General features: G+C 47.0%; 7 protein-coding genes across 7 annotated transcripts; 3 read left to right on the top strand and 4 right to left on the bottom strand.

Moving 5' to 3' along the window:
* Positions 1-1,426: 1,426 nt before the first annotated feature.
* Positions 1,427-3,973, bottom strand: GLAREA_04495 (P-loop containing nucleoside triphosphate hydrolase; the record flags this gene model as incomplete). The annotated part of the gene is made up of 2 exons (XM_008086872.1): positions 1,427-3,574; positions 3,665-3,973. The coding sequence occupies 2 exons, from the start codon at positions 3,971-3,973 to the stop codon at positions 1,427-1,429; spliced, it is 2,457 nt and encodes an 818-aa protein (XP_008085063.1).
* A 318-nt stretch (positions 3,974-4,291) lies between these two features.
* GLAREA_04494 (uncharacterized protein) lies at positions 4,292-4,994 on the top strand (the record flags this gene model as incomplete). The annotated part of the gene is made up of 3 exons (XM_008086871.1): positions 4,292-4,773; positions 4,837-4,897; positions 4,953-4,994. 3 exons carry the CDS (start codon positions 4,292-4,294, stop codon positions 4,992-4,994), a joined length of 585 nt encoding a protein of 194 aa, XP_008085062.1.
* Positions 4,995-9,012: 4,018 nt separating this feature from the next.
* On the top strand, positions 9,013-10,484 carry GLAREA_04493 (uncharacterized protein; the record flags this gene model as incomplete). The annotated part of the gene is made up of 2 exons (XM_008086870.1): positions 9,013-10,027; positions 10,078-10,484. The coding sequence occupies 2 exons, from the start codon at positions 9,013-9,015 to the stop codon at positions 10,482-10,484; spliced, it is 1,422 nt and encodes a 473-aa protein (XP_008085061.1).
* Positions 10,485-12,203: 1,719 nt separating this feature from the next.
* On the bottom strand, positions 12,204-14,721 carry GLAREA_04492 (E set; the record flags this gene model as incomplete). The annotated part of the gene is made up of 2 exons (XM_008086869.1): positions 12,204-14,204; positions 14,254-14,721. The coding sequence occupies 2 exons, from the start codon at positions 14,719-14,721 to the stop codon at positions 12,204-12,206; spliced, it is 2,469 nt and encodes an 822-aa protein (XP_008085060.1).
* A 2,049-nt stretch (positions 14,722-16,770) lies between these two features.
* Positions 16,771-17,490, bottom strand: GLAREA_04491 (uncharacterized protein; the record flags this gene model as incomplete). Its single annotated transcript, XM_008086868.1, has 2 exons — positions 16,771-17,412; positions 17,488-17,490. 2 exons carry the CDS (start codon positions 17,488-17,490, stop codon positions 16,771-16,773), a joined length of 645 nt encoding a protein of 214 aa, XP_008085059.1.
* An 896-nt stretch (positions 17,491-18,386) lies between these two features.
* On the bottom strand, positions 18,387-21,164 carry GLAREA_04490 (Metalloproteases (zincins), catalytic; the record flags this gene model as incomplete). The annotated part of the gene is made up of 3 exons (XM_008086867.1): positions 18,387-18,875; positions 18,924-20,856; positions 20,911-21,164. The coding sequence occupies 3 exons, from the start codon at positions 21,162-21,164 to the stop codon at positions 18,387-18,389; spliced, it is 2,676 nt and encodes an 891-aa protein (XP_008085058.1).
* A 1,215-nt stretch (positions 21,165-22,379) lies between these two features.
* On the top strand, positions 22,380-22,896 carry GLAREA_04489 (lambda repressor-like DNA-binding protein; the record flags this gene model as incomplete). The annotated part of the gene is made up of 2 exons (XM_008086866.1): positions 22,380-22,535; positions 22,588-22,896. 2 exons carry the CDS (start codon positions 22,380-22,382, stop codon positions 22,894-22,896), a joined length of 465 nt encoding a protein of 154 aa, XP_008085057.1.
* Positions 22,897-23,123: the final 227 nt, after the last annotated feature.

The following is a 23,123-nucleotide window of genomic DNA, read 5'->3' as shown; positions in this document are numbered from 1 at the left end:
AGTTAACTAACATGGGCTATATGCAACCCAACTTATGTTACATTCTGGTAATTTCTAGCAGGTTTGAACAACTGAATCGTTTGTGAGTACAACGAGTCTGAACGCACCCATCCTGTAACACAGAACCCTTAAAACGTCAACTAATCCAGAAACCCAAATCATACCAAATTCGCTATACTTTGCACCATGAACCTCGACGTCGTTTTTCCTATAGCATCCAAATTAGTCACATTCATTGAACTCATTCTTGTTTCCAATTAAGCGTCGCGCAAACCATCCCAAACAATCATGCAGCAGTGCAAGAAATAACTTCAACCTGTATATATAAAGTCCAATCCGCTTGTCCTTGCATCACATGTCCCTTTTCACATCTATATAACCATCCCACAAAGCCCTATAGGCATATAACGACCCACGAAATTTCTCCTTCACAAACAACCAGATCCACCGCTATTTAGAGATTATACACATCTCACAGACTCACACATTGGCTTTACCAACACTTTTACAACCATCCTAATACCCTCAAAAACTTCCCACTTCAATCCTCTCCCAGTCAATCCGATCAACGCTGACACAAATCTACAATCCACCAGAATCATGCACCAAAACCAAAAACCCAACGACCTCAACCATAACTCTCTTCATTTTTCAGAGATTACAAAACACAACTTCTCCTTCCCCATGCAGATCTCGAATCCCATACTATAGTAACCACAACCTTACTTTCGAGCACCTATCCCAAAAGAGAGAACAGCTTAGACATCGAGCAAGAGTCTTTCACCTGACCAAAAGGGGGTCGCTTAGCGAAGCGGGCCCCTTTCAAACAACCTACTCAAACCTCGTTCAAGAGTTAGTATTCTTCATCTATATCCACATACCCCTAGCCGTGCTTGTTTGAAATTAAATTTTGTGGAGTGTAGGTTTCTAGTAGGAGATAGGGTTGCAGAAAAGCTGACTTGTGTATATGATATCGGTATGTTGGTTGAAGAGAACACTACACTATTTATACCTCCGGGGAAGTGTCTCGAAGGAGGTGGAAGTTTGGTGATGTTGATGCTAGAGAATTTAATTTGTAAAGAATAAGACGAGGAGTAATACTTCGTTGGTTGTAAGATATTCGTCCTACGATTAATTTCAAAGTCCTGTGCCCAGCATGTAAGTGGACGAGATAGCTGTCAAAAAGGTCAGTTCTGTATATAACAGTAGTGTGATAGTAAGACTGAAGAAATGGAAAGTGAATCGCTCTATAATTACAGTAATATGTTATGGGTGTAGGACTTCGAATCGCGAGTTATGGTTTGAGTTATTAACCCAGAAAAAAGAAGTAACGTGTATGTGATACCATAAAATCGCAACGGCTGGGCTCATTATACATTCCGACCACTATCAATCTCCCCACTCCCATTCCGCTCACCAAACTGCACTACCACCCCCCACCCTTCCCCCCAAACCCACTGCTATCCTCAATCTTCTTCTGCCCACCCCCCCTCGTCGGCTTCTGCTGCGCCGCCTCATGTTTCCTCAGCTCCTCAGGAACCTTACTAATACTACTCTTAATAAACATCTGTTTCAAATCATACAACACATCCGCATCCTCATTCCCCAGGAACGTAATCGCCACACCGCTCTTCCCAGCACGACCCGTACGACCGATACGATGTGTGTAACTCTCGATATTCGTGCTCATGTTGAAATTGACGACCAGAGACACGTCGGGGACATCGATACCACGACCCGCGAGATCCGTGGCGACGAGCACGTCTGTGCCGCCTGAGCGAACCGAGGCGAGTGCTGCTTCTCGCTGTTCTTGCGTTTTGGAACCGTGGAGGGTGACGGATGAGAAGCCCATGTGTTTGATGTCTCTGGCGACAGCATCGCAGTTGCGCTTGATGTTGACAAAGACGATGATAGGAGGTGCGAATTCGCGGGACGCAAGGATCTCGTTGAGACGCTTCTTCCGCTTGTCTTCGCCTGAGACGAACTCGGCGCGTTGCTCGACGGTCTCGACGGCTTCTCCAACGTTACCGATTGTGACGATGGCTGGGCGACGGAGGTATTTTTTGGCGATTTTTTCGACCGCGCTGGGCATGGTTGCTGTGTACATCATTGTTTGTCTGTAGCGGTCTTTACCACCTAGATGTCTACTCATTGCTTGAGCGTCTTCGGCGTCATCTGTGTCCGGCTTTTCGTTGCTGACTGGGAGGGCATCCAGAATCTTGTTGACAGATTCTTCAAAACCAAGATCAATCATTCGATCTGCTTCATCCATGATGATGTAACAGCATTGACCGAGGACCAACACCCGTCTTTCAATACAATCCACTAAACGACCAGGAGTTGCGATGATGATTTCAGCTCCATTTCGCAGATTGTATGACTGTTCCTCCAAAGAGTGACCTCCAACAATACTAACACAAGTAAATCCGAGTGGTGTAGCAAACTTCTTTGCTTCAGTCTCAATCTGCTGTGCCAATTCACGAGTCGGTGCTAGAATGATTGCATACGGTCCGTCATTCTTCGTATACTCATTGAGAGGCGGTAACTCGGAAATATAAACGAGTAATGGGAGTAGAAACGCAGCCGTTTTACCAGACCCAGTAACAGCGACACCAATCAGATCTCTAGCTTGTAAGGCAATAGGAATAGCCGCTCTCTGTACTGCTGAAGGTTCATCATATCCAACCTGAGCAACAACATCCAATAGCCGCTTTGGCAGTCCAGATTCTTGCCAGCTTCGCATTGGATTGGGAATGGCTCCACCTTTGGTACTGATATTGAAATCTTCCTTGAAGATTCGCCAATCTCTTTCTCGCATGTGCTCCAATTTCTTTTCACTCCAATGCTTGTCGAGCGAATTACGGCCCGTCTGATCTTCTTTCCTCCGCCTTTCCATTTCTATAATCTCTTTCGCACGAGCAGCTCCGGCTTCACCGTCACGTTCTTCAAGTGCCTTCGCATATTTCAGCACTCCGCTTTCCCCTGCATCCTCGGCAAATCCGCCTAATCGACCTCTTCCATAAAAGTTCGCCTCAGCTCGAGCAGAGTATAGAGGATTGTAATCAGGACTGGTATCCTCCTCAACATTCCATTCAAAGTTGAACTTTTTCTCGGTAGTCCGGCGTCGCTTTTTCTTTGCCGAAAAAGTGGATTGATTAGTCTCTGCACCCATATATCGAGTCCGTATCAAAGAAGCTTGAGTATCATCACTGTTCGCCGGTCTCTTTTCCCCAGCCAAAGAAGCCTTTCCAGTACTTGCTACAGGTTTAGGTGGCGGTGGATTATCTGATTGTCGATTGGGATTCCCATTTCGTCCTTGTTGCGGCCCAGACGGTGGATCACCGTGGCGCATAGCTCGTGGTCCAGTTGGCACCGAAGAGCCACCTCGGTCGCCATTTGATCTCTGCTGATATTTGTGTCCATTCTGTCCATTTTGATATCCATCATAATCACCGTTGGCGTGGGGAACAACAGACTCCCTTGCAGCTTCTGCTTTGCGTTTTGCTTCTTCAACCTCCTTCGCTCTCTTCTCCAAAGCTAACTTCTCTCTGGCTGCTTTTGACAAGAACTTGGGCTGTAAAAGACTTAATTAGTATAGATACATAGAATACTAAACATGGCTTGTGAACTTGGGAACCAAATATGATCAGGAGTTCAAACATACCTTTGCAGCAGCTTCATCTGCCTCTTTCTTCTTTTTCAAGATATCCTCGATACTGAGAGGTCCTCGATCGCGTGGCGCGCCCCATCCTGACTTCTTCTTCTTCAAAGGCTCCTCGGGAGGCGGTGGTAATAATTCTGTTGGAGGAGGAGGGGGTAGATCGCTGGGAGGAGGTGGCGCAAAGCCATTTGGTGGAGGAGGAGGCGCTGTTGTTTCTGGGGGTGGAGGAGGTGCTGATGATTCCGGCGGAGGAGGAGGTGGTGCTGAAGCATCTGGAGGAGGGGGAGGAGGTGACGATAGCCTTCCGTTCATGTTCGCAATAGGTACTAAACGACTGTTGTGTCTTTCGCAGTCCTTTAGGCACTCTCTACTATTCCACGTAATCGCTGAAAGACTTCAAGTCCAAGCCTTTGATAACACCCGTGATTAGATCTTTGAATCCCTCGTCGTCACAAAATCCGTGTCGGCGCAAAAAATGTTGTTGATCTCTAACTCCAGACAAGGCGAAGAACAAGGCTGAACCCCAAAAACCTGACTAAGCGAATCTCGAAATTTATACCTCAACATCAACCACCTCCATCACCACTCGATCAGACAATTGCGCCCAACAACCCCAACCCGCATTTCAAAATGTCAATCCTCCCACCCAAACAATACATCGACCTCGCCAAAACCCTCCCCCCGCGCCTCCAACGCTTCTTCGCACGCTACCCCCCAAAAGCCATCTTACCACCCTCCTACACACCACCAAATCCATATGCCATCACACTCACCCCAACACCTGCCCCTACCCCCAATTCCACCTCCGAACCCTCAGAAGAAGCCAAACCATTCGTAAACCCCGACATCGAAACGCTCGGCTTCCCGAACCCATTCCGCGCGCAAAAATCCCCGATCACAGGACTCTGGCACGATCCAGTGTTTAGCTTAAGAAGACAGGCTGATCTGGCGAAGCTTGCGAGGAAACATGGGGTGGAGGAACTGTTGCCGCCGACGGTGAAGAGTAGTGCGGAGAAGTTAAGGAAGAGGATGGAGAATGGGTTGAGGGTTAAGGGGACGGGGATTGGGGAGAGGGTTAAGGGGAAGGCTAGTGAGAGGACGCTGAAGGGACGGTATGTTGATTTCTGTGATTGGGAGGGGAGATGGGGCAAGGATGATTGCTAATAGGTTACTAGGTTGGAGAAGAGGAGACAGGCTATGTTGGAGATGCCGCAGATGGTGCAGACTTGGAAGGAGGTATGTTTTCCATTTCTTATTCAGAATAGGTTATGCAAAGCTAATTGGTTTACAGAGAGGCCATGGTCGTGGATGGAAGAAGTGGCCGAAGAAATAGAGGGAGTAGATGGATCTGTAGGAATGCGTTGTATCAGTATCATACGAAGTGTAAAATGCATATTATGGGCGTTTGGATCATATTATTGCAAGTGTACGTTATCCTTGCTAAACCGCGTAGCGACGAGGAATGTAAATCTCCTAGACTCAGACCGAAGAACATGTGGCAGATGCTTCTGTACAAATTATGGATGTTCAAGGATATTTCAGCTCTAACGCAAGAACTGCCAAAACTTTGCTCAAGTGTTCAGTGGCGAGGAATATGAAACTTTCTATGTTAGACTGAAGCAAAATGACTTAAGTATACACTTAAGCATGTCCTCGTACTTAATAATCTTACACCCGTGCTTGATGCTATCTCATACGCATTAGTGAATATTTCAGCTCTCACCCAGAAAATTGACGTTGTCAGACGTCTACGTTTCCCCATAGTGGACAGTCTGTATTAATTTGCAGACATACCAAAAAGGTCATCGACCAAATTCTTCCTCCGAGTCATTTGAAGTAAAATGATCTGAGTATACTTGATAATCTTACACCTATACTTGGAGTCAGTTTATATAGATTGATGGATATTCCACCCCATCCAGCTCTCACGCCGCAATATTGAGCTGTTGAACGTCCACACTATCTTATTGCGGACAATCCCAAACAAGCCAGAAGTCTCCCAACAACCTCACCAACCAATTCTCCCCTCCCAGTCAACACTACAAAATCTTCAAATCCAACAGACACAAAAAATCCAACACAGATCCAATCGACTTAAAATCCCAACTCAATAACTCAAAATTTGTTCAAATAAAGTCAATCAACCGAACATCGTTCGTTGATATATAATTACTCATTCAGCAACAATTTTCATATGGTTTAGGGGGGACATAACTCAGTACTGATCTTGTATCTTTCGCTAAGGTATAGTAATACAGACGGATAGCTACTTAAAAGAATCTATTGGTGAAGGAACTTGATAGCTGTGATTTACTTATCAAGGGTTTTCAACGCTGAAGTTACGTGTACAGAGTCTTAGAATTAAGGGGCATTGAATGGTGACGTTGGGTAGGGTAGATTAGTAACGACGTGTGTGATGTTAAGTCAATTAAGCAGAGAAATATCTGCCGACTTCCATCTAGTTTCGTCTATTTCGAGGTGTGTTTTCTCCACAAGCTCCATCTTCCCAACTTGTTCTTACGAGACAACAGTCGAGAGATTACTTGCAAGCGGATCACCTAAACGCCTTAAGGATAGAGTTTGAGAGAGTATTGAATTGGGAAAATTATCCAGCTTTCTAACCAGTCTGTTAGGTGAACATCTTTCGTGGCCTACTAGTCGGATCTCTGAGATCAGCTGACCCATCTACTTATTATAAAGACAAACGGACTTAAATACTTTTCGAAATCAAACTCCGTTTCTGGTCGTTTGTTATTTATAGGAAACAACTAAACAATTTACAGTTGATTTAGCTGTATGCTTATAACAGAAGATATCTATCACATAAGAAAATAATACATTCGAGCCTCATCACTCTATTCAGTTAGAAACACAATTCTCTACGCAGGGTACAAACAGCAGCCGAGACTTTCTTAGCATAAAAAGTCGTTGTTGTTTTGGACGCTAAAAACTTTGTTACAGTTTAGATACTAAGCTTCAATAGTGCATAGTAAGCTGTGTTGTTACATTGTAACGTTAAGTCACTGTCGGATGTTTTGGCTAAGCAGCATTATGTTACCCACTGGTGCAGTACTTAAATATTCAGTACATAAGTAGTGTTAGAGAACTCCAAGTATTTGCCCGAAACGAATTATCGAGTTGACTTCAATGACTTGAAAACGCCTTATCTGATAGACATGCTCGGCTAGGGGCAGCGTTATGATAGAATTCAAGCCGATCACATGGATTGAATGGATTTTGTTGGGATCGGAATTAAGATCGAGAGGGGTTCGAGCTGTCACCGACGTATTCGAATGCGTTGACTTGAGGGGTTTGCATGTGAATGTGCAGGTTGATGGTTTGGATGAAGCAAGAGTGATTCAATACCTACCTACCTAGATAGGTTGGTAAGTTCAGCTGTCGTGTGACAATTGTCTTGTACGAGTACGACACCTCCTAGGTCTCAACAACTAGAACCGGTGGTTTGTACCTGTTTGTCGAATCTCGTGATATAAAAGTTCGGGCTGATTCGGGAATATAAAAAAGACCTACGGACATCCTCGGAGACATCCCGTGACGAGATCTACCCTCGGCTCGCACCTCCAATTCATGCCTCATCCTCAGGCCACCACAACCCCATGCCCTCAACGAAAAGGACCATGGCAATCCCAACAAAAATGAAGCGTGGGTTGTTCCCGGTCGATGCTGCAGGAAGGGTCCAGCCCTCACCGCTCCCATTGGACAATGCAACGACGGATGTCGAATTCGGTGCGGCCAGGGTCATGATGCGCAGAAATGGCATTCCTCGATTCAGTTTTATCCTGCTGTTTTGGTGTTTGGCATGTGGCCTTTTCTGATCGTTCCTGAGAGCTGCCCCTGATAGCAGAGCCGATCCTTTTTGCTGTTCGGCTTTGCATGTGAAATCTGAGGGGCTGCGATGGGGTTGTGAGTTGTTGAGTGAGGTTTTGGTGATGGTTAGCGAGGCCGTCTCAGCTGTGACTTTTCAATTATGAGCTCCTCATATCTGCCATAAGCGTAAGATTCGATGTACAGTGTGAGCTGAAGAAGACACACTAAAGCAAGGCAAGCAAGACACAACCTCTTGCAAAACCCTAAGTGAGACGATCGTTGGCGGTGAGCAACTGCAACAACACCCAACATCAAACCAGGCAAGAGGAGGCCAAGTCACCTCCCCACAATATACCCCTCCAAAGTACCCGGTCCATCTAGCTTTCTCCACGACTCGAAGACGGTGGCGTTGAAGCGTGGCGATCATGCTTGCCGCTGTCAGTTGGAGCAGGTGAGAATGGAATCGATGTCGTGGGTGAGGAGAGGTTGAATCAAGATATACTTTCAGAAAGAACTTCAGAGCAAGTCAAGCTGGTACTCCGTATCTCGTAGTACAACATGCAGTCACCCAACTGGTGGAAGCTGTGCATGCCGTGGCGCGCAGATGGTAACTCTGGTGACAGCTGAGTTGCATGATTCCCTTCATGGCGCGGATGTGGACTAGCGGAGGATTTTATTGGTAGAAATGACCGCCCAGAGAGGGATTTCTTGTAGAAACAGTACCAAGTACGCAGAGTGATAATAGGATAAACGCAGGAAATAGGCCATACTCGGTTACAGCCAGGCGGTCAGTAGTAGTACAGGTGTGAGCAATACATGAACAACTGTCTCGTAACCATTGATATCAACTTTGATATTGTAAAACTGCAATCTTCGAAGGACTAGGCTAGGGCATTCCGAACAATCAACTCGACAACGGAGCACTTACTACTAGTTGTAGCGATCGACGGAAAAATCGAGTTCGATTCCACAGCCAGACTGGAGTCGGTGGACTAGCTGGACGGGCAGAAAAGTCTTGAATCTAGACGGATCAGAAAAATTGGCTGGTTTGGTGCGGTAAATTCTGCTAAATTCGCCCTGAGCTGGCCGGTGGAAGCTTTTCTGCCGAAGTGACCCCTGCACCACCGTGTTTCGATGTTGGTCGACCTGCACCCAAGGGCCGCAGTTAGCCACAGTTAAAAGTACCCCGAGCTGCACTTTATTTTCTTCTTCCACAACCAACCACACCTAGATTCAAGATTTCCTGCTGTTCGTCTGTGGCCGAGAGTGTTCATCTCTTTGTATGTATTCATCTTTTCTTTTCTCGCACAGAGAAAGATCAATTGCTAACACCGCACCAGCTCTCGCGTTCTATACCCTCCCTTTCCCGAGTCGAGTCTCCGTCCTCGTTGAGTCCTCAACAAAATTAGACTAGAACACAACACGCTCCTTTCGAGTTGTCTACCTGCGTCGACACGGCATAAATACAACAATCTATCGTTCCAGCAAACCACATTTCGAATTAAAAATATACGCCGTTCACAATGGCTACCACCGCTCGTCCACAGAACTCGGTTCTGAAAAGAACCATGACCTCGACCACAGCCGATTCCGCACCCTCAACCGCACGCGGATCTCCAAATGACACCCCACGCCATTCGCCTTCATCATCCTCCCTCTCATCCATGTCCTCAATCGAAGATGTGATGGACAAGGGTCATGGAAAGCTTATCGATACCTTTGGCAACGAATTCCACCTCCCAGACTACACCGTAAATGATATCCGAAACGCCATTCCAAAGCACTGCTACGAGAGATCTGGACTACGAGGACTGTCATACGTCGCTCGTGATATCCTCAGTCTGGGCACCACTTTCGCCATCTGCAACAAGTTCATAACTCCAGAATATATCCCATCCACCCCAGTTCGTGCTGGTCTTTGGGCTCTATACACCATCTTGCAAGGTTTCTTTGCTACTGGACTCTGGGTTCTCGCTCACGAATGTGGTCACCAATCTTTCTCTCCATCCAAGGTCCTGAACGACACAACAGGTTGGATTTGCCACTCTGCTCTTCTTGTTCCTTACTTTTCTTGGAAGATTTCCCACGGAAAGCACCACAAGGCGACTGGAAACATGGAGCGTGACATGGTTTTCGTCCCAAAGACTCGCGAACACTACGCAAGCCGTATTGGAAAGCTCGTTCACGAGATTGATGAGTTGACCGAGGAAACCCCAATTGCTACTGTCCTCCACTCTTTGGGCCAACAACTTCTCGGTTGGCCAATGTACCTCCTTGCCAACGTCACTGGGCACAACAACCACGAAAAGCAACACGAGGGCCGTGGAAAAGGAAAAGTTAATGGCTACACTACTGGAGTCAACCATTTCAACCCAGCCAGTCCTCTTTATGAGGCTAAGGATGCCAAGCTCATTTTGTTGAGTGATCTCGGTATTGCCATCACTGCATTTGTTCTCTACAAACTTTGCCAAAGCTTTGGATTCCAAAACATGCTTGTGTGGTACTTTATCCCTTATCTCTGGGTAAACCACTGGCTCGGTATGTACCTCACCCAAATCCTGAATGTCACATGCTAATTTCATCTTCAGTTGCAATCACCTATCTCCAACACACTGACGGCTCCCTCCCCCATTACTCCGGCTCCTCATGGAACTACGTCCGTGGTGCCGCTGCAACCATCGATCGTGAATTTGGTTTCATTGGCCGAACCCTCCTCCACGGTATCATCGAGACTCATGTCCTCCACCACTACGTCAGCACCATCCCATTCTACCACGCCGACGAAGCAACCGAGGCCATCAAGCCAGTCATGGGCATTCATTACCGATCCAACGTCGAAGGTGGTTCCCTTGGTTTCTTAAAGAGCATGTGGACCAGCGCTAGATGGTGTCAATGGGTTGAGCCATCTGAGGGTGCTGTTGGTGAGGGAAAGAATGTCTATTTCTTCCGCAACAGAAACGGACTTGGTACCAAGCCTCTGAAGATCAAGGCCTAGAGCCTGATGGAGCGACGTGTTTTCAACTAGTGGTGCATTTTTCTTTGGTGGTTTGGCATTGCATGTGTTTTTTGAACGGTGTACCTGGAGTTTTCCACACAACATGGTGTGGTGTGAGGTTGTTTTTCTGACGCGTGCGAGATTATATCTATATTTGCTTCTACTAGATTAAAGGGATGGAAGAAGTTCAAGCACGATACCTTTAGAACTGAGATGATTTGGTGGGGTGGGCAGGAAGGGACTTTAGTTGTAAATAAAAGAGAAAGTCGGGATTAGAGAAAATTAGAAAGATTGTTTTCAAACACTCACGTCACTGATCGAGTCCGTTGTTTCTTGTGAGATTACATATGTCTGTCATGGTATAGATCCCAAGGAGATGAAAAATCAAACCAAAGCGTAGGATGGCGTATCATTTAAATCAGAGCAACATTATGGTCAGGCATCGAGGATAAGTAGCACTTATGCCGAAGATAATAGCGAGGATAAACGACACTTCATTTAAAACGACATATCGTCTACTCGGCAGGGAATGCAAAATCGAGTTAAATCTATATCATGACAAAGGCATCTATACTTATCAGCCGAGGGAACAGACGGAGAGCCGGTCTTAGGTGGATGGAATTGTTAGTACTATAGGTGAGTTTGGGCGTTGTGCGATGAGATGAAACGGTGTACTTCAATTATTTGTGATGGGTTTGGTGGTTAGGGTTTTCGTGGTGAGATGAAGACGGGTTGAGTTGGATTTGGATATGGTAGAATCTGAGTGTTGAACGTTCTAGATGTGAAAATTAATGTCTATAAAGGCTAATCTGGAACCGCACTATTCTGCGATACATGGAGTGGTATTTCATTGGTTCCCGAGAAAAACGACACTTTTCCTGATATTGTTAACATAGTTTTTAAGATATATATATATATATATATTTTTTGAATTATTCGCGGAGATATTTGATATATTAATTTTAATCGCAGACCTGAAAATAACATAACGAATTTCTAAACTCATAACTCCAACTAAAATATATAGTTCTTTATTATTATTAAAAAAACGCTCGCCTTGCTTCTTCGCATCCTAACGCGGTTTTATATACGTCGAGATGAGATATTAGATAAGAGGATCATGGGTTTCCTTACCGTATCTCTAGACGATGATACATGCACCACTGTGCCCTCTACTTCTCACAAATACCCACACACCATCTCCCACCCTTCCCCTCAAAACCCCCTGACCCAGAAACGCAACCTTCATCTCCTATCCCTGTGACACCAAGCTCATAAACGCGTACCCCTCTTTAATTATATTGGTGTTTGCTAGAGAGTGAGAGCTACACTTCAGACGTCACTGACGGATGATTGGGACCAGTTTGAATGTACACATGTTACTTCGTGAAATATGCAGGAGGGTAGAGTGTCTAAATCTTTGGGTAGTTTTTATATAGTTAATTAGTCTGTTAGTACTATATCTTGACGACATGGAAGTTAGATTCTCAAGGGAAAGCGTAGAGATGATGATATGTTATGCATAGTTTAAAGGTGTAGAAAGTAAAAAGGCGAATAAGAAGAATGGCTTTTCATGGATATCATTTCATTCAAATCTCCCCACTACGGCAGAGGATTTTTACAACACTATCGCAGTGCATATTCAAACACCTCACGCTCTTCATCCTCTTTTCAAACCCTCTCCATCCCCACAATCTCCCCTCCTATTACAAACTCAATTCACCTCTCATATCTAGGCAACATCTCCCCACCCCTCGCACCCGCCCCATCCCCAACCGCAAACCCATTGACCCCCCCAAATCTATCCCCATCCCCATCAACCTCGCCCAGCACCGGCGCCGACGGTTCATGCGGCAAACTACTACTGCCCTCGCCAGCATTATCATCATCAGGAACATGGTCCGCGGGCGCACTAGCTTCAATAAGCAATCGTTGGCGTTCCAGCTCTTGTTTATCATCTGTAGGATGTGAGGGGGTTAATTGGGTGAGGTCCTCTGGTGGTGGTGCGGAAGGAGCTAGGACCGGTGGAGGCGCACTAGGTAGGAGGTCGTGAGGTGGAGGAGCGCTAGGTGCGGAATTTGGAAGTTGAGGTTCGGCGTCGTAGATGTCGTCGACGGAGTCGAGAGGATGGGAAGGCGGCGCTGAAGGTGCTGAAGGACCGTTGATGGTTCTTGAGGAGGAAGATTCTTCGTTTGTGGTTTCGGCTGGTGGTTGACTTGGGAGTAAACGTTGTTCAGCTCTTCTCGCCCTTTCTTTCTCGCTTAACCCCTCTTCATTTTGGATTTCTGGTGGAGGTACATGTATCTGAGAATGCGCTGGGGGTTCGTGTGGATAATGAGGATGATGATTATAATCGTATTCAGGATTTGCGTAGTAATCCGGAAATTCTTCATCGTAAGGATGTTCGTGATATGGATATGGCTCTTGGTTGTTTTGATGCCCTTCTACAGGACCATGAGGTCCAGCTGATTCTTCGTAAATAGGGTCGACTCTGGTAGGTGACTTTGGGGATTCCACGTTCCATTCATTGACCGTTCTCTGAGCCGAACTATTCCCCCTTCCTCGCTTTCGAGCACTGTCTGTCGATCCAACCACAACTTCAAAGAGACACGAGACAACACTTTTTTCTCGTCGAATGTGATCAGTGTCAACAATATTTGAGCCCCACGCCGCCAACATATTAGCATCGCCTCGAGGTCCTGTGGAATTCCCAGCATATGTTGCCACTGCACCTGCTCTAGGAGCATGTCGCTGTAGACCAGCAAGCTTACCTCCTAGGTCCACTACAACTTCAATCAAGTATTTAAACGTAATCATTTGCCCGGGAACACCGGTGATTGTCGTAAAAGCATCTTCAGGGACGCGAACTGACGCGTTGATGACAGTCGACAGACTAACGGGGTCAACAAATATTGGAGCGAATGTTTGAGCGAGATCTTTGCGGAATACACTGCTTGACCCCGCCGATGTCAGCGACAGTCCACCTAAACCAGTTTTTGATTTCGGATAGTATTCTTCATGTTTCAAACGTTCCGCTTGCTTGCCCTTGATGTCCTTGAAAAGAGATAATGGCGGGGCAGAGTCGATTCTTCCTTGCCGGTACAGAGTTATGATTACCCCGTGCATGCTTTTCATAGCTTTGCAGTGTTTGATGGAAATCTTCAGTGGAATATTATCACCAGGTAGACAACCGGCTTTCAAACATTCAATCGTCGCAGTAATAGTCTTTTCCGCAATTGAAACTTTGCTATTCGTTGTTTGGCTTCCTTTCGCTGATCGCGCTGATGGTGGTACCGGTCCAAGTTGAAAGCTCAAACCCGTACTGCTACTCACAGCACTATCCGCACTTGTTGCTGCGCTGTGTACGCTTTGTACCTCACTTGAGGCTGGACTTCGTGGGTTCGCAGTGTGATCCGTCGAACCACATTGACTTGCGGATTCTTCCGGTCGCGGCGAACTCGCCGTACGTGCCTGCTCACTGCTAGAACTTGGATCGGTCACTTCCTGAGGACTTCCTTCCTTGGCCTTTACGGTTTTCCTCCTTCTCGGCCGTCGCGCTATGGGCTCTAGGGATATTGTTCGCGGTTTTGGTGCCATCATGGGTCCAATATCGACAGTCTCTACAAGGTTGATTTTCTGATCGCAACTCGACGTCGCAGCGATAGACGTTGGACGCGTCACAGTAGCTGTAATTAAATATGATATCGTTCCCCTCTCGAACTTTGATCGCGTCAGTAATGCATTCAACCATGAATCTTGAATGACCTACATCAATACTGGTCGGAAGGCCCTTCCTAGGGAATTCCAACTCGAATTTGAACTCGTAAATACCCGTCTCCAAACGACCCTCCCCACACAGGGTGACTTCATCGTTGAACAAAGAAGCATGGCCATTTCCAAAGTATTGTGTCTTTCTGGGGTCGCCCGCGGCCGCCAATTCGGCATCCACGACTACCGGCTCGTTGGCATCGTTTGGATTCTTGAAAACTCGCACCGTTCCATGGAGTCGGACGGTGATGTGCGTGATTCGAACAGGTTTAACAATCGTCAGGACGACGGCGCCCGTCACCACATCTCCCGGCGAATACTGACGATGTGGCTCGTCGGCGCGGATGTGAAAATCTGTGAGGTTCCTCGTCCGACTCTTCAACGGCGACGTCAATCGCGCCAAAAGCGACCGGCGAGTCGATACCACGGGCGTCGATGTCGAGGACGCTGGAGTGGCATATGCGCACATGCTCTGATCAGTTCGTCGAGATGTTTGCTTGCCAAGAGGATATTCGTGATGCCAAGTAAATCCGGATACTTTGGCAGCGGTCGTACGTCGAGAGAACGAACACCTTTTTCGTGACGGGACCAAGACTTGGTGGAACGAGTGGAACGAGTACGGAGAGTAAGGTTAAAGGCGCCCAGCATGGGAGCAGGGCAGTCAGCAGAGACGAGGAGTTGATCCGGGGGAATAATTGGATGTGAAGAATTGGCAGGCAGGAGGAGCGCAGGACGGCGGTCGAGGCGAAGGGCATTGGAGGCTGCTGCAGAGGTCAGTCGGAGTTCAGAGCGGTCGATCCGTCACACCATTTGGAGCGTTGATGCTTGGGGGGGTTTCTAGGGGGAGGGGTCATGGGCTGGATGGGCAGCGGATGGTGAGGAGTGGGCGGGGAAGGACTATTGGACCCTAGATAGAGGGATAGAGATGGATGGAGATGAGATGGATGATGATGAGTGTAGATACTAGATCGTAAGATTGACTAACCAGCATAGAAGTCGTATGTAGCCTTAGAGCAAAAGCGGTAGAGTCGAGATCTCTCTATGATCCTCTCAGCTACTCGAGTAACCACGTTCTACCGCATCGATCTGGACCAGCGCTTCGAGCCTCGACCCGGGAGCTAACACGATGAAGCTCCAGCTTGCTCGCTCACCTCACTTCTGACCGTCAGAGCGCGTATCGAATCCGTCGCATTACACGATACACAAGTGGAGAATATTATCGTACGAGAACAAAAAATACGACAAACTACGAGTAAGATTATTACAGAAATGATAATAACGCCGTCGTATTATATCAACAAACACGGACTGAAACCATTCCTTCTCCGGTCGCAGAGTAACCTTCCTGCAGAAAACATTCGCCTGCCAGAACCATCACAATTGGGTGTCATATCATTGAATGCGCAATACATCGTGGCTGAGCCAGACGGGTTTGTCTTGACGGCCGGATACAGTGTGGAGCAACATCAACACTCACATTTATGAAATTATGGTCAATTTCCTCTTCTCTCTAGCTTTTTGTGGAGGAGTTGGATCTAACGAGCCTAATGATTTGGAATCTGGGGATTGACGACGGTTGATTCAAGGATTGGGGATAGAGTTGTTTACTGACTCGTTGTACACGCATAGACCTGTGGGCTTCAAATCTTCACGACAGAAATAACAACATCACAATTCCAATTCCTCATAACCCGAACTATCCGTCAGCAACTGTCACCACACGCACCAAACGGAGTCGGCATGATGTTTACTTCCACGCAAGATTACCACCAAACATACTCCGTACACTCCGTCCCCTCATTATCCCTCACAAGGGGCCAAAAGAAGCCTTTCTCACCCGCCAGCTGAGAAAAGCTTGACTGACGTGGCGTCACGCGAGTGCATCGGTGGTGACACAAAAGCAAATCTTTTCTTGGGGTGGTGCATACGAGGATGTGATTTGTTTATGTTTCACGGGAGATTACTATGAAAGTTTTTCTAGGGAATGGAGCTTGAAGGTTACTACTCTGTAGAGAACCTGATTACTGATCGGATGGGATTTTGTGGATAGAAGTTCGAGGTATAATTAGAATCACGATTAGTGGTAAGTCAGTGGCGTGTGAGATGTACTTTGCGGATGAGCTCGGGTTTATAGAGTTGGTCCTTAATTGACGAGATGTATGAAGTATATGAAGTATATGAAGTATCTGATAGTAGTTATACTAGTACTTGTAAAAGCATCCAAGTAGGGAAGGTAGTATGAATTATAGGATCTAATCTATCTTTGTTCATTTCCATCAGTTACTTTTGAGGTTCAAGCAGACTCTCAATGGAGTAGCTATTCAGAAACAGTACCACTGTTCTTGATTCGGCAAAACCTTCGAAGCTATTACATGAAATCAATCAGCCAGTTCTTATCATAAACTCTTGATCTGGTTCCTTGAACATCCAGTAATCGTCAGCAACCCTCCGCCAGTCAGCACAGCACAGCAACAAATCCGTCACCCATCACAATTAACCACACCACACCATCTCAACATCAACCCTCAAAACCCAACTCCCTCAACCCCTCCCCAACCACATACTCCTCCCCACAACACCTCTCCATCAACTCCTGCGTCGCCCCCCTATCCCCCGTAAGCCCCCCAATAAAACTCTCCAACGCCTCAACATTATCCGTCCACCTCCCCGTCTCCTCCCTCATCCTCACAATCTCCCTCTCCATCCTCCTCATCTCCCCCGGATCACACCCCCCAAAACCCTTCAACTCCCCATCCAGCCCCTCTTTCTCCTCCACCAGCACCCTATACCTCTCAAGTAACTCCTTCCTTTCCCCATCAACCCCCCTCCTCCCCTCCTCAACCTCAACCTCCCCCTCCAATGCCACAATCCTCTCCTCCAGACCCCCCTTCTCATTTTTCAACCCCTTCAACACACCCTCCCGTCGTTTCCTCTCCTCACTCACAAAACACCAATACCAATTTCCGCTCCCAATCTTCTCCACGCGGATCAGATTCTCATCGGACAACGCTTGCAGGTATTCCTTCACTTGCATACCGTTGATGCCAGCGACGCCTGGGAGACATTTTTCGAGCTCGCGGAGGGTGTAGACGGATGTGGTGGTGCGGAAGAAGTCGAGGATTTTGGATTGTTTGGCTGCTGGGGGGAGGATTTTGGGGGGCTGTGGAAGGGATGTTAGTGATTGGAGGGGGTGGGGAGAGGTGAGGGAGATGGGGAGATGGGGAGATGGGCTTACCATGGTGAGTTGATGGAGAGGTGATGAAATAATTCTAGTAGTGTTGAATGTTGACGTGTGTTGATATGTGGTGGTGTGATAAATATACCGCGAGTGCATCCAGAATGCGAGTGACTTGAATTTCAAATCCCTATCCCGTCGTATTCTTCTCTCAGAGAAAACCTCCCTATCGATGCCCGCCCCTCAATACGTCTTCCCTGGATTTCTCTCAAGGAACGCGAACTCCGCGGACAGTGAAAGAACTCAACGCTGTGTCGAAGATCCTGGTGAGACGTAACCCTTGTGAAATTCGAAAGAAGTACTCAAGATTTAACTCCCTGACTTGGAAGACATCACAATGTATCCGGAATCTATCTCAATGATTGCCGCTGAAGTTTGTTATGAAGAAAGAGTGTCACAACATTGCGAAGTGAAGAAATTCAAAGGTGAAGTCGAACCTCCGAACCTGACCACAACCTTCATTTTCTCCCTAAACACGGCTTTAAGAAGCCCAACGTACTTTCAAACCTCAAGTCCAGCTTTGTGATTTTGCAGTAAATTTGAAATCGGAGACTTGCCTCTCAATGCTCCCTCCCAGTTCGTGTTACTCTCATTTCAGCCCGTCTTCTCGCCCACACAAGTCAGTTGCTTCATCTACCAGGCGACCCAGCCAAGATCTCTACGTACTTGTTAGCGGGGACGTGTTTGAATTCGACTGTCCATCTACGAAATGAGCTTCACTAATTATGAGTGGCATTAGCACCTCCTGCATGAGGAATGAGAAGGGAAATTCTTGAGGGGATTAATATAGATAAGAACAGCAAAAACTGAACTTATTGCGAGGAGAACTCATGTGTGTATTTATAGTGGTGATTTCTAGATTCTACTCGATAACCATCTACAATGCGCTCTGTTCAGATCTACAGCTCACTCTTAACTCCCTTCCCCTGGTAGTTAGCCACCCAATCAGCCACATCCTTTCTATCACGCTCTAGCCATGCCGCCTTCGCACGAATAGCATCAGAGCTCTGAGCTAGACTCTGATCGAAACCCTTTGTACTCTTACCCTCAAAGAACTTATGAACTCTGTCCAGATCTTTCTGGGAAGTGAAGCTAGAGGTACAGATCGACACAATTGAGCCAAGCATGGACAATCCGGCCGGGAACTTCTGCTGTAAAACTTCGAAGTTCTCAGTCATCCAAGAGAACAGGGCTTCGATACCTTCTGGGTGAGTGCGAAGAGCGCTGATTGGAAGGTAGACATCTTGTTCCTTGACCTCACCGCTGAATGGGAGAGCAATGGTGCGCTTGATCAGCTCGGGATCTTTAGCGCGACCGAGAGAACGGAGTGCAGTATTACGCTCGTCGGCGTTCTTGGACTCGCGGTAGGTGGCGAGAATGGTGTCGTACTACATTATGTTAGAATAACAACCCGAATTTCTGGAAAACTTTCTTACCTCCTCCTTGCCACCATATTTCAAAGCCATACCGAAAACACTACCTCTAATATTTGGATGAATTGCAGACTTATCACCAGCCGCAAACTTCGCAAACATCTCCTTGGCAGCCTTCTTACATGTCTCATCGCCAGACATACCGGCACTACCGAACAGCATACCCTTGAATTGTTGCTCGATGTGATCATCCGTGTCTTTGAACTCCCAGCCAGCTTTGTGTGACTTTTCGCTCACGAGATCCCGCTGGAAAGACTCTAATCCATCTCTGACCTTTTTATCCTCAAACATCCAGGCACCTTGAACAGCCCCAAGTCTAGAGATAATCTCGTTCCAAACGACAAACTCTTTCTCACTATCAAATCCCTTCAAAAGATTCAAAACACCAGATGTCTTCTGGTAACCAGATGCTGCAAGAGCGCCTGCGTCTGCAATCATTCCAGCTCTATCTTCGACACTCAACAGTCCGTCTTTCGCAGCTTTTCCGAGCTTCTCGAGACGTGCTGGGGTGTATGAAGTTCTGTATATACCGCTGTGATCAGCGTTGAGCTTGAAGAAATCCAAATCCTTGACTGGGAAAGAATCTTCCCGCTTGTCTAGGACGATATCTTCGTTGATGCCGTCTTTGGTTCGCATTCCCAAGAAGACCGGGTAAATAACCTTATCTTCCTCCGGCTTGACGTCTGCCGTTCGGAGGAAACGGTTTTGCTTGACGTGAACGGTGTTATCACCCTCATTTTCGGTAACGGTAAGGACTGGGTAGCCAATGTGCTTCGTCCAGATATCCATGGTCTCCTTCAGATCCTTGCCACTAGCATCACTAAGAGCAGCCCACAAATCGACGGTTTGAGTATTTCCATAAGCATGCTTCTTGAGATATCGGCGAATGCCCTCCATAAAGACGTCTTCGCCGAGATGTTTCGAAATCATACGAAGCACACAAGAACCCTTGGAGTATGAGATGGCATCGAAGATCTGGTTTACCTCATCTGCTCTCTTTACAGGAACCTCGATTGGGTGACTGCTGCGTAGAGAGTCAAGAGAAAGAGCACCTTGAAGAGTATCCGTTACATAACTCTGCCACACCTTCCACTCTGGGTAGAAGATATTGCAAGAATACCAGGACATCCATGTTGCGAAGCCCTCGTTGAGCCATAATCCATCCCAGAAGTCCATGGTAACCAAGTTACCAAACCATTGATGAGCCAGCTCATGCTGTACGACCTCTGCAACTCGCTCCTTTGTAGATGCGCCACTCGTCTTCTCATCGAAAAGGACATCTACAACACGGTAGGTAATCAGACCCCAGTTCTCCATAGCACCGGCCGCGAAATCTGGAATGGCAACCATATCCATCTTTGGAAGAGGGAATTCGCTGTCGAATGTTTTCTCGTAAAAGGCCAGGGTCTTGGCAGCAAGCTCAAGCGAGAATCGACCGTGCTCGATGTCTTGATTTGGTGGTGCATAAACTCGGACTGGGACTCTGAATTCTTTGGTCTCGATATAATTGAGCTCTCCAACAATGAAGGCAACCAAATATGTAGACATTTTAGGTGATCGATTGAATTTGACAGAGTTCTTCAGACTGTTGGTCATTTCAGACACAACCCCAGTGGTAGAAGCTACATCCATGTTGCTCAGGCAGGTAAGGTGTTTGTCGGCGATCAAAGTGATTGTGAACTCTGCCTTTAGCGCTGGTTCATCGAAACACGGGAAAGCTCGGCGGGCGTCTGTGGCTTCCATCTGAGTTGTCGCCAGGATGCTCTCGCTGCCATCAGCATTTTTGTATGTAGAGCGGTAGAAACCAGCCATCTTGTCATTAAGCTGCCCCGTAAACTTCATATACATCTGCGCTTTGGATCCTTTGGACAGACTCTTCTCGAAGGTGATTTTGGTTGTTTGATTCGCCTCATCGAATGCCAATGTTGGGTTAGAGCTACGAAGAGATCAGTTTCAATACTAGAGACCTGCAGAGAACAAGACTTTTTACCTGATGGTTTCTGTTCCCGAGCTGATCTTCGTAGTGTGGATTTCAAGCTCCAAAGTGTTTACCGAAATCGAAGTAGAATCCTCAACCACATCCAAATCAATCAGAATCGTTCCGTTGTATGTCAAGGTCTTGAAATCGGGTTCCAACGTAATATCGTAGTGTCTGGGAATGACATTTCCAGGCAAGATTTCTCTTCCATGGGTTACGTCCAGCCCAGCAGCTGCTACATCTTGTCCGCCATGGATTTTGCACATATTGTTCCGTCTATAAGAGCAATGTCGAACCGAGGATGCTATCGAAGGTGTATGTCTGAAAGTCGAGAAACGAGACGAGAGCAGGTCAGGCCGAGAACTGATGTTTAGAGTAAGCAGGTGGCTTGAAAAGACTAAGGCACATAAAGCGAGAATGAGGATTGATGCGCCAACCAACATATGTGATGTGCGGTTTGCAGATGACATTCGAAGCGAAGACTGTCTGATTACATACCCAAACTTGTGTAGTGAATTGACACTGGTAGTACACTGCGCAGCTGGAGTTGTGAAAGCTCTTTGAATTAATGGCAGAGAATTTGGCGATGTCGTGGGGCGAATGAAAGTGAGTGATGTACGACTCAAGCTGCTGCCTCTAAAAATGGAGGGATTGAGCCCATTGTTGGAACGAAGAAAGGGCCGCATAGGTATAGGAAAAGGAAGGTGGGGTGGAGGGGAAAGGGAAGGAGATCGCGCCGACCGGAATGGAGGTGAACAAGTCGTCGGACTCTGACAGGTGATGCAAGAGAACTATTTTCTATTCGCGTTCCATACATTGTCATCCCTGTGCGTAATTGGATCGTGCAGGATCATGAGCTTAGACCCGATGTATGAGGATTGATTGGCGAGAGCAGATAAGGCGGTGAGTTCATGTAACTCTTGTTTCTGGTGAGGCACGAGATCTATACATTTCTCAAAGGGGGGGGGGGTTAGTATAAGTTAATAATGATGTTGGTATTTGCATAATCTGGGGTATACATGGAATAGATTCTAGGAGACTGATGGGCATTCCACATAGTTCAACTACCGAGAGTCTACAAAAGTAGAAATTCAAGGGTCTTATGCGGTCAATGATTCAGATGAAAACATTTAGTTGGGGATTCGAATACTTAATATCAAAACCCCAATGAAGAGAAAGCTGTATGTCGAAAAGTGAATGTAAAATGTCTACTTTGGAGTACTCTTTTAGTCAAATTGACACTTACTAACTCATCCCCTCCAGATCCTTCCATATCGGCCTCAGGCGCCAATGATTCATTCGGCCAACAATCGCCGCCTCCCACAGCCTTACCACCGACTCTTAAATTCCATGACCCCTCGCCGTCACCACAACATCAATCAACGAACCAACCCACATTCTCACAACTCCCACACAAATACTCTCTCTCCATTCCAAACACCACCTCCTACCTCCAATCCCCAACACATAAATCACTCATCATGGACGACTGGGACTCCGTCACCAAGATTGGAAGCAAATCCCGCGGCGGCGCCACATCTCGCGAGACGGTCGTGCGTGGGAAATCAGCACTCAACGCCGCCCAGCGCAGCGGAGCCGTAATCGGCACTGAGAAGAAATTCGGCGCTGGAAACTCCGTATGTCTCTTTTCCCCCTCACTTTTGCTTACCCTCCGTCTAACAATCACAGGCATCCAAACCCGGCGTCGAAGGCCAACATCTCACAAAGGTCGACCGAAGCGATGACATCGTGAAGCCCAACACCGTAGGCAAGGAGGTCGGCTCGGTGATCTCAGACCAGAGACAGAAGATGGAGCCAAAGATGACACAGAAGGATTTGGCGACTAAGTGCAACACAACACAGAGTATCGTGGCGGATTTCGAGAGAGGAACGGCGACGCCTGATCAGAAGATTTTGGGGGCGATGGAGAGAGTTTTGGGTATTAAGCTGAGGGGAAGTGATATTGGGGCTCCGCGATTTGGTCCTAAGAAGAAGTAGAGTTGTGGTGATGGGTATTTTAGGCGGCGGTGTCGTGCGGTCATGAAAATCAATAGCTTATGAAGCTACGTTCACAGCGTTATGATAGAAGTCGAATGAGACTCGGCATGATTAGAAGAACAGGTGCAATTCATCACTTTATTCTCTCTATCTACTTTTGCAGTACAGTTTTATCTGGTTCTGTGCCAGAGGGGTATCCAACAATGCGCCAATCCAATCCGAATCAG

Source organism: Glarea lozoyensis (genome assembly GCF_000409485.1).
Source record: "Glarea lozoyensis ATCC 20868 chromosome Unknown GLAREA5, whole genome shotgun sequence".
NCBI lineage: Eukaryota > Fungi > Ascomycota > Leotiomycetes > Helotiales > Helotiaceae > Glarea > Glarea lozoyensis.
Note: the sequence above shows the minus strand (reverse complement) of the source record. Positions and strands in the feature narration are given on the sequence as shown.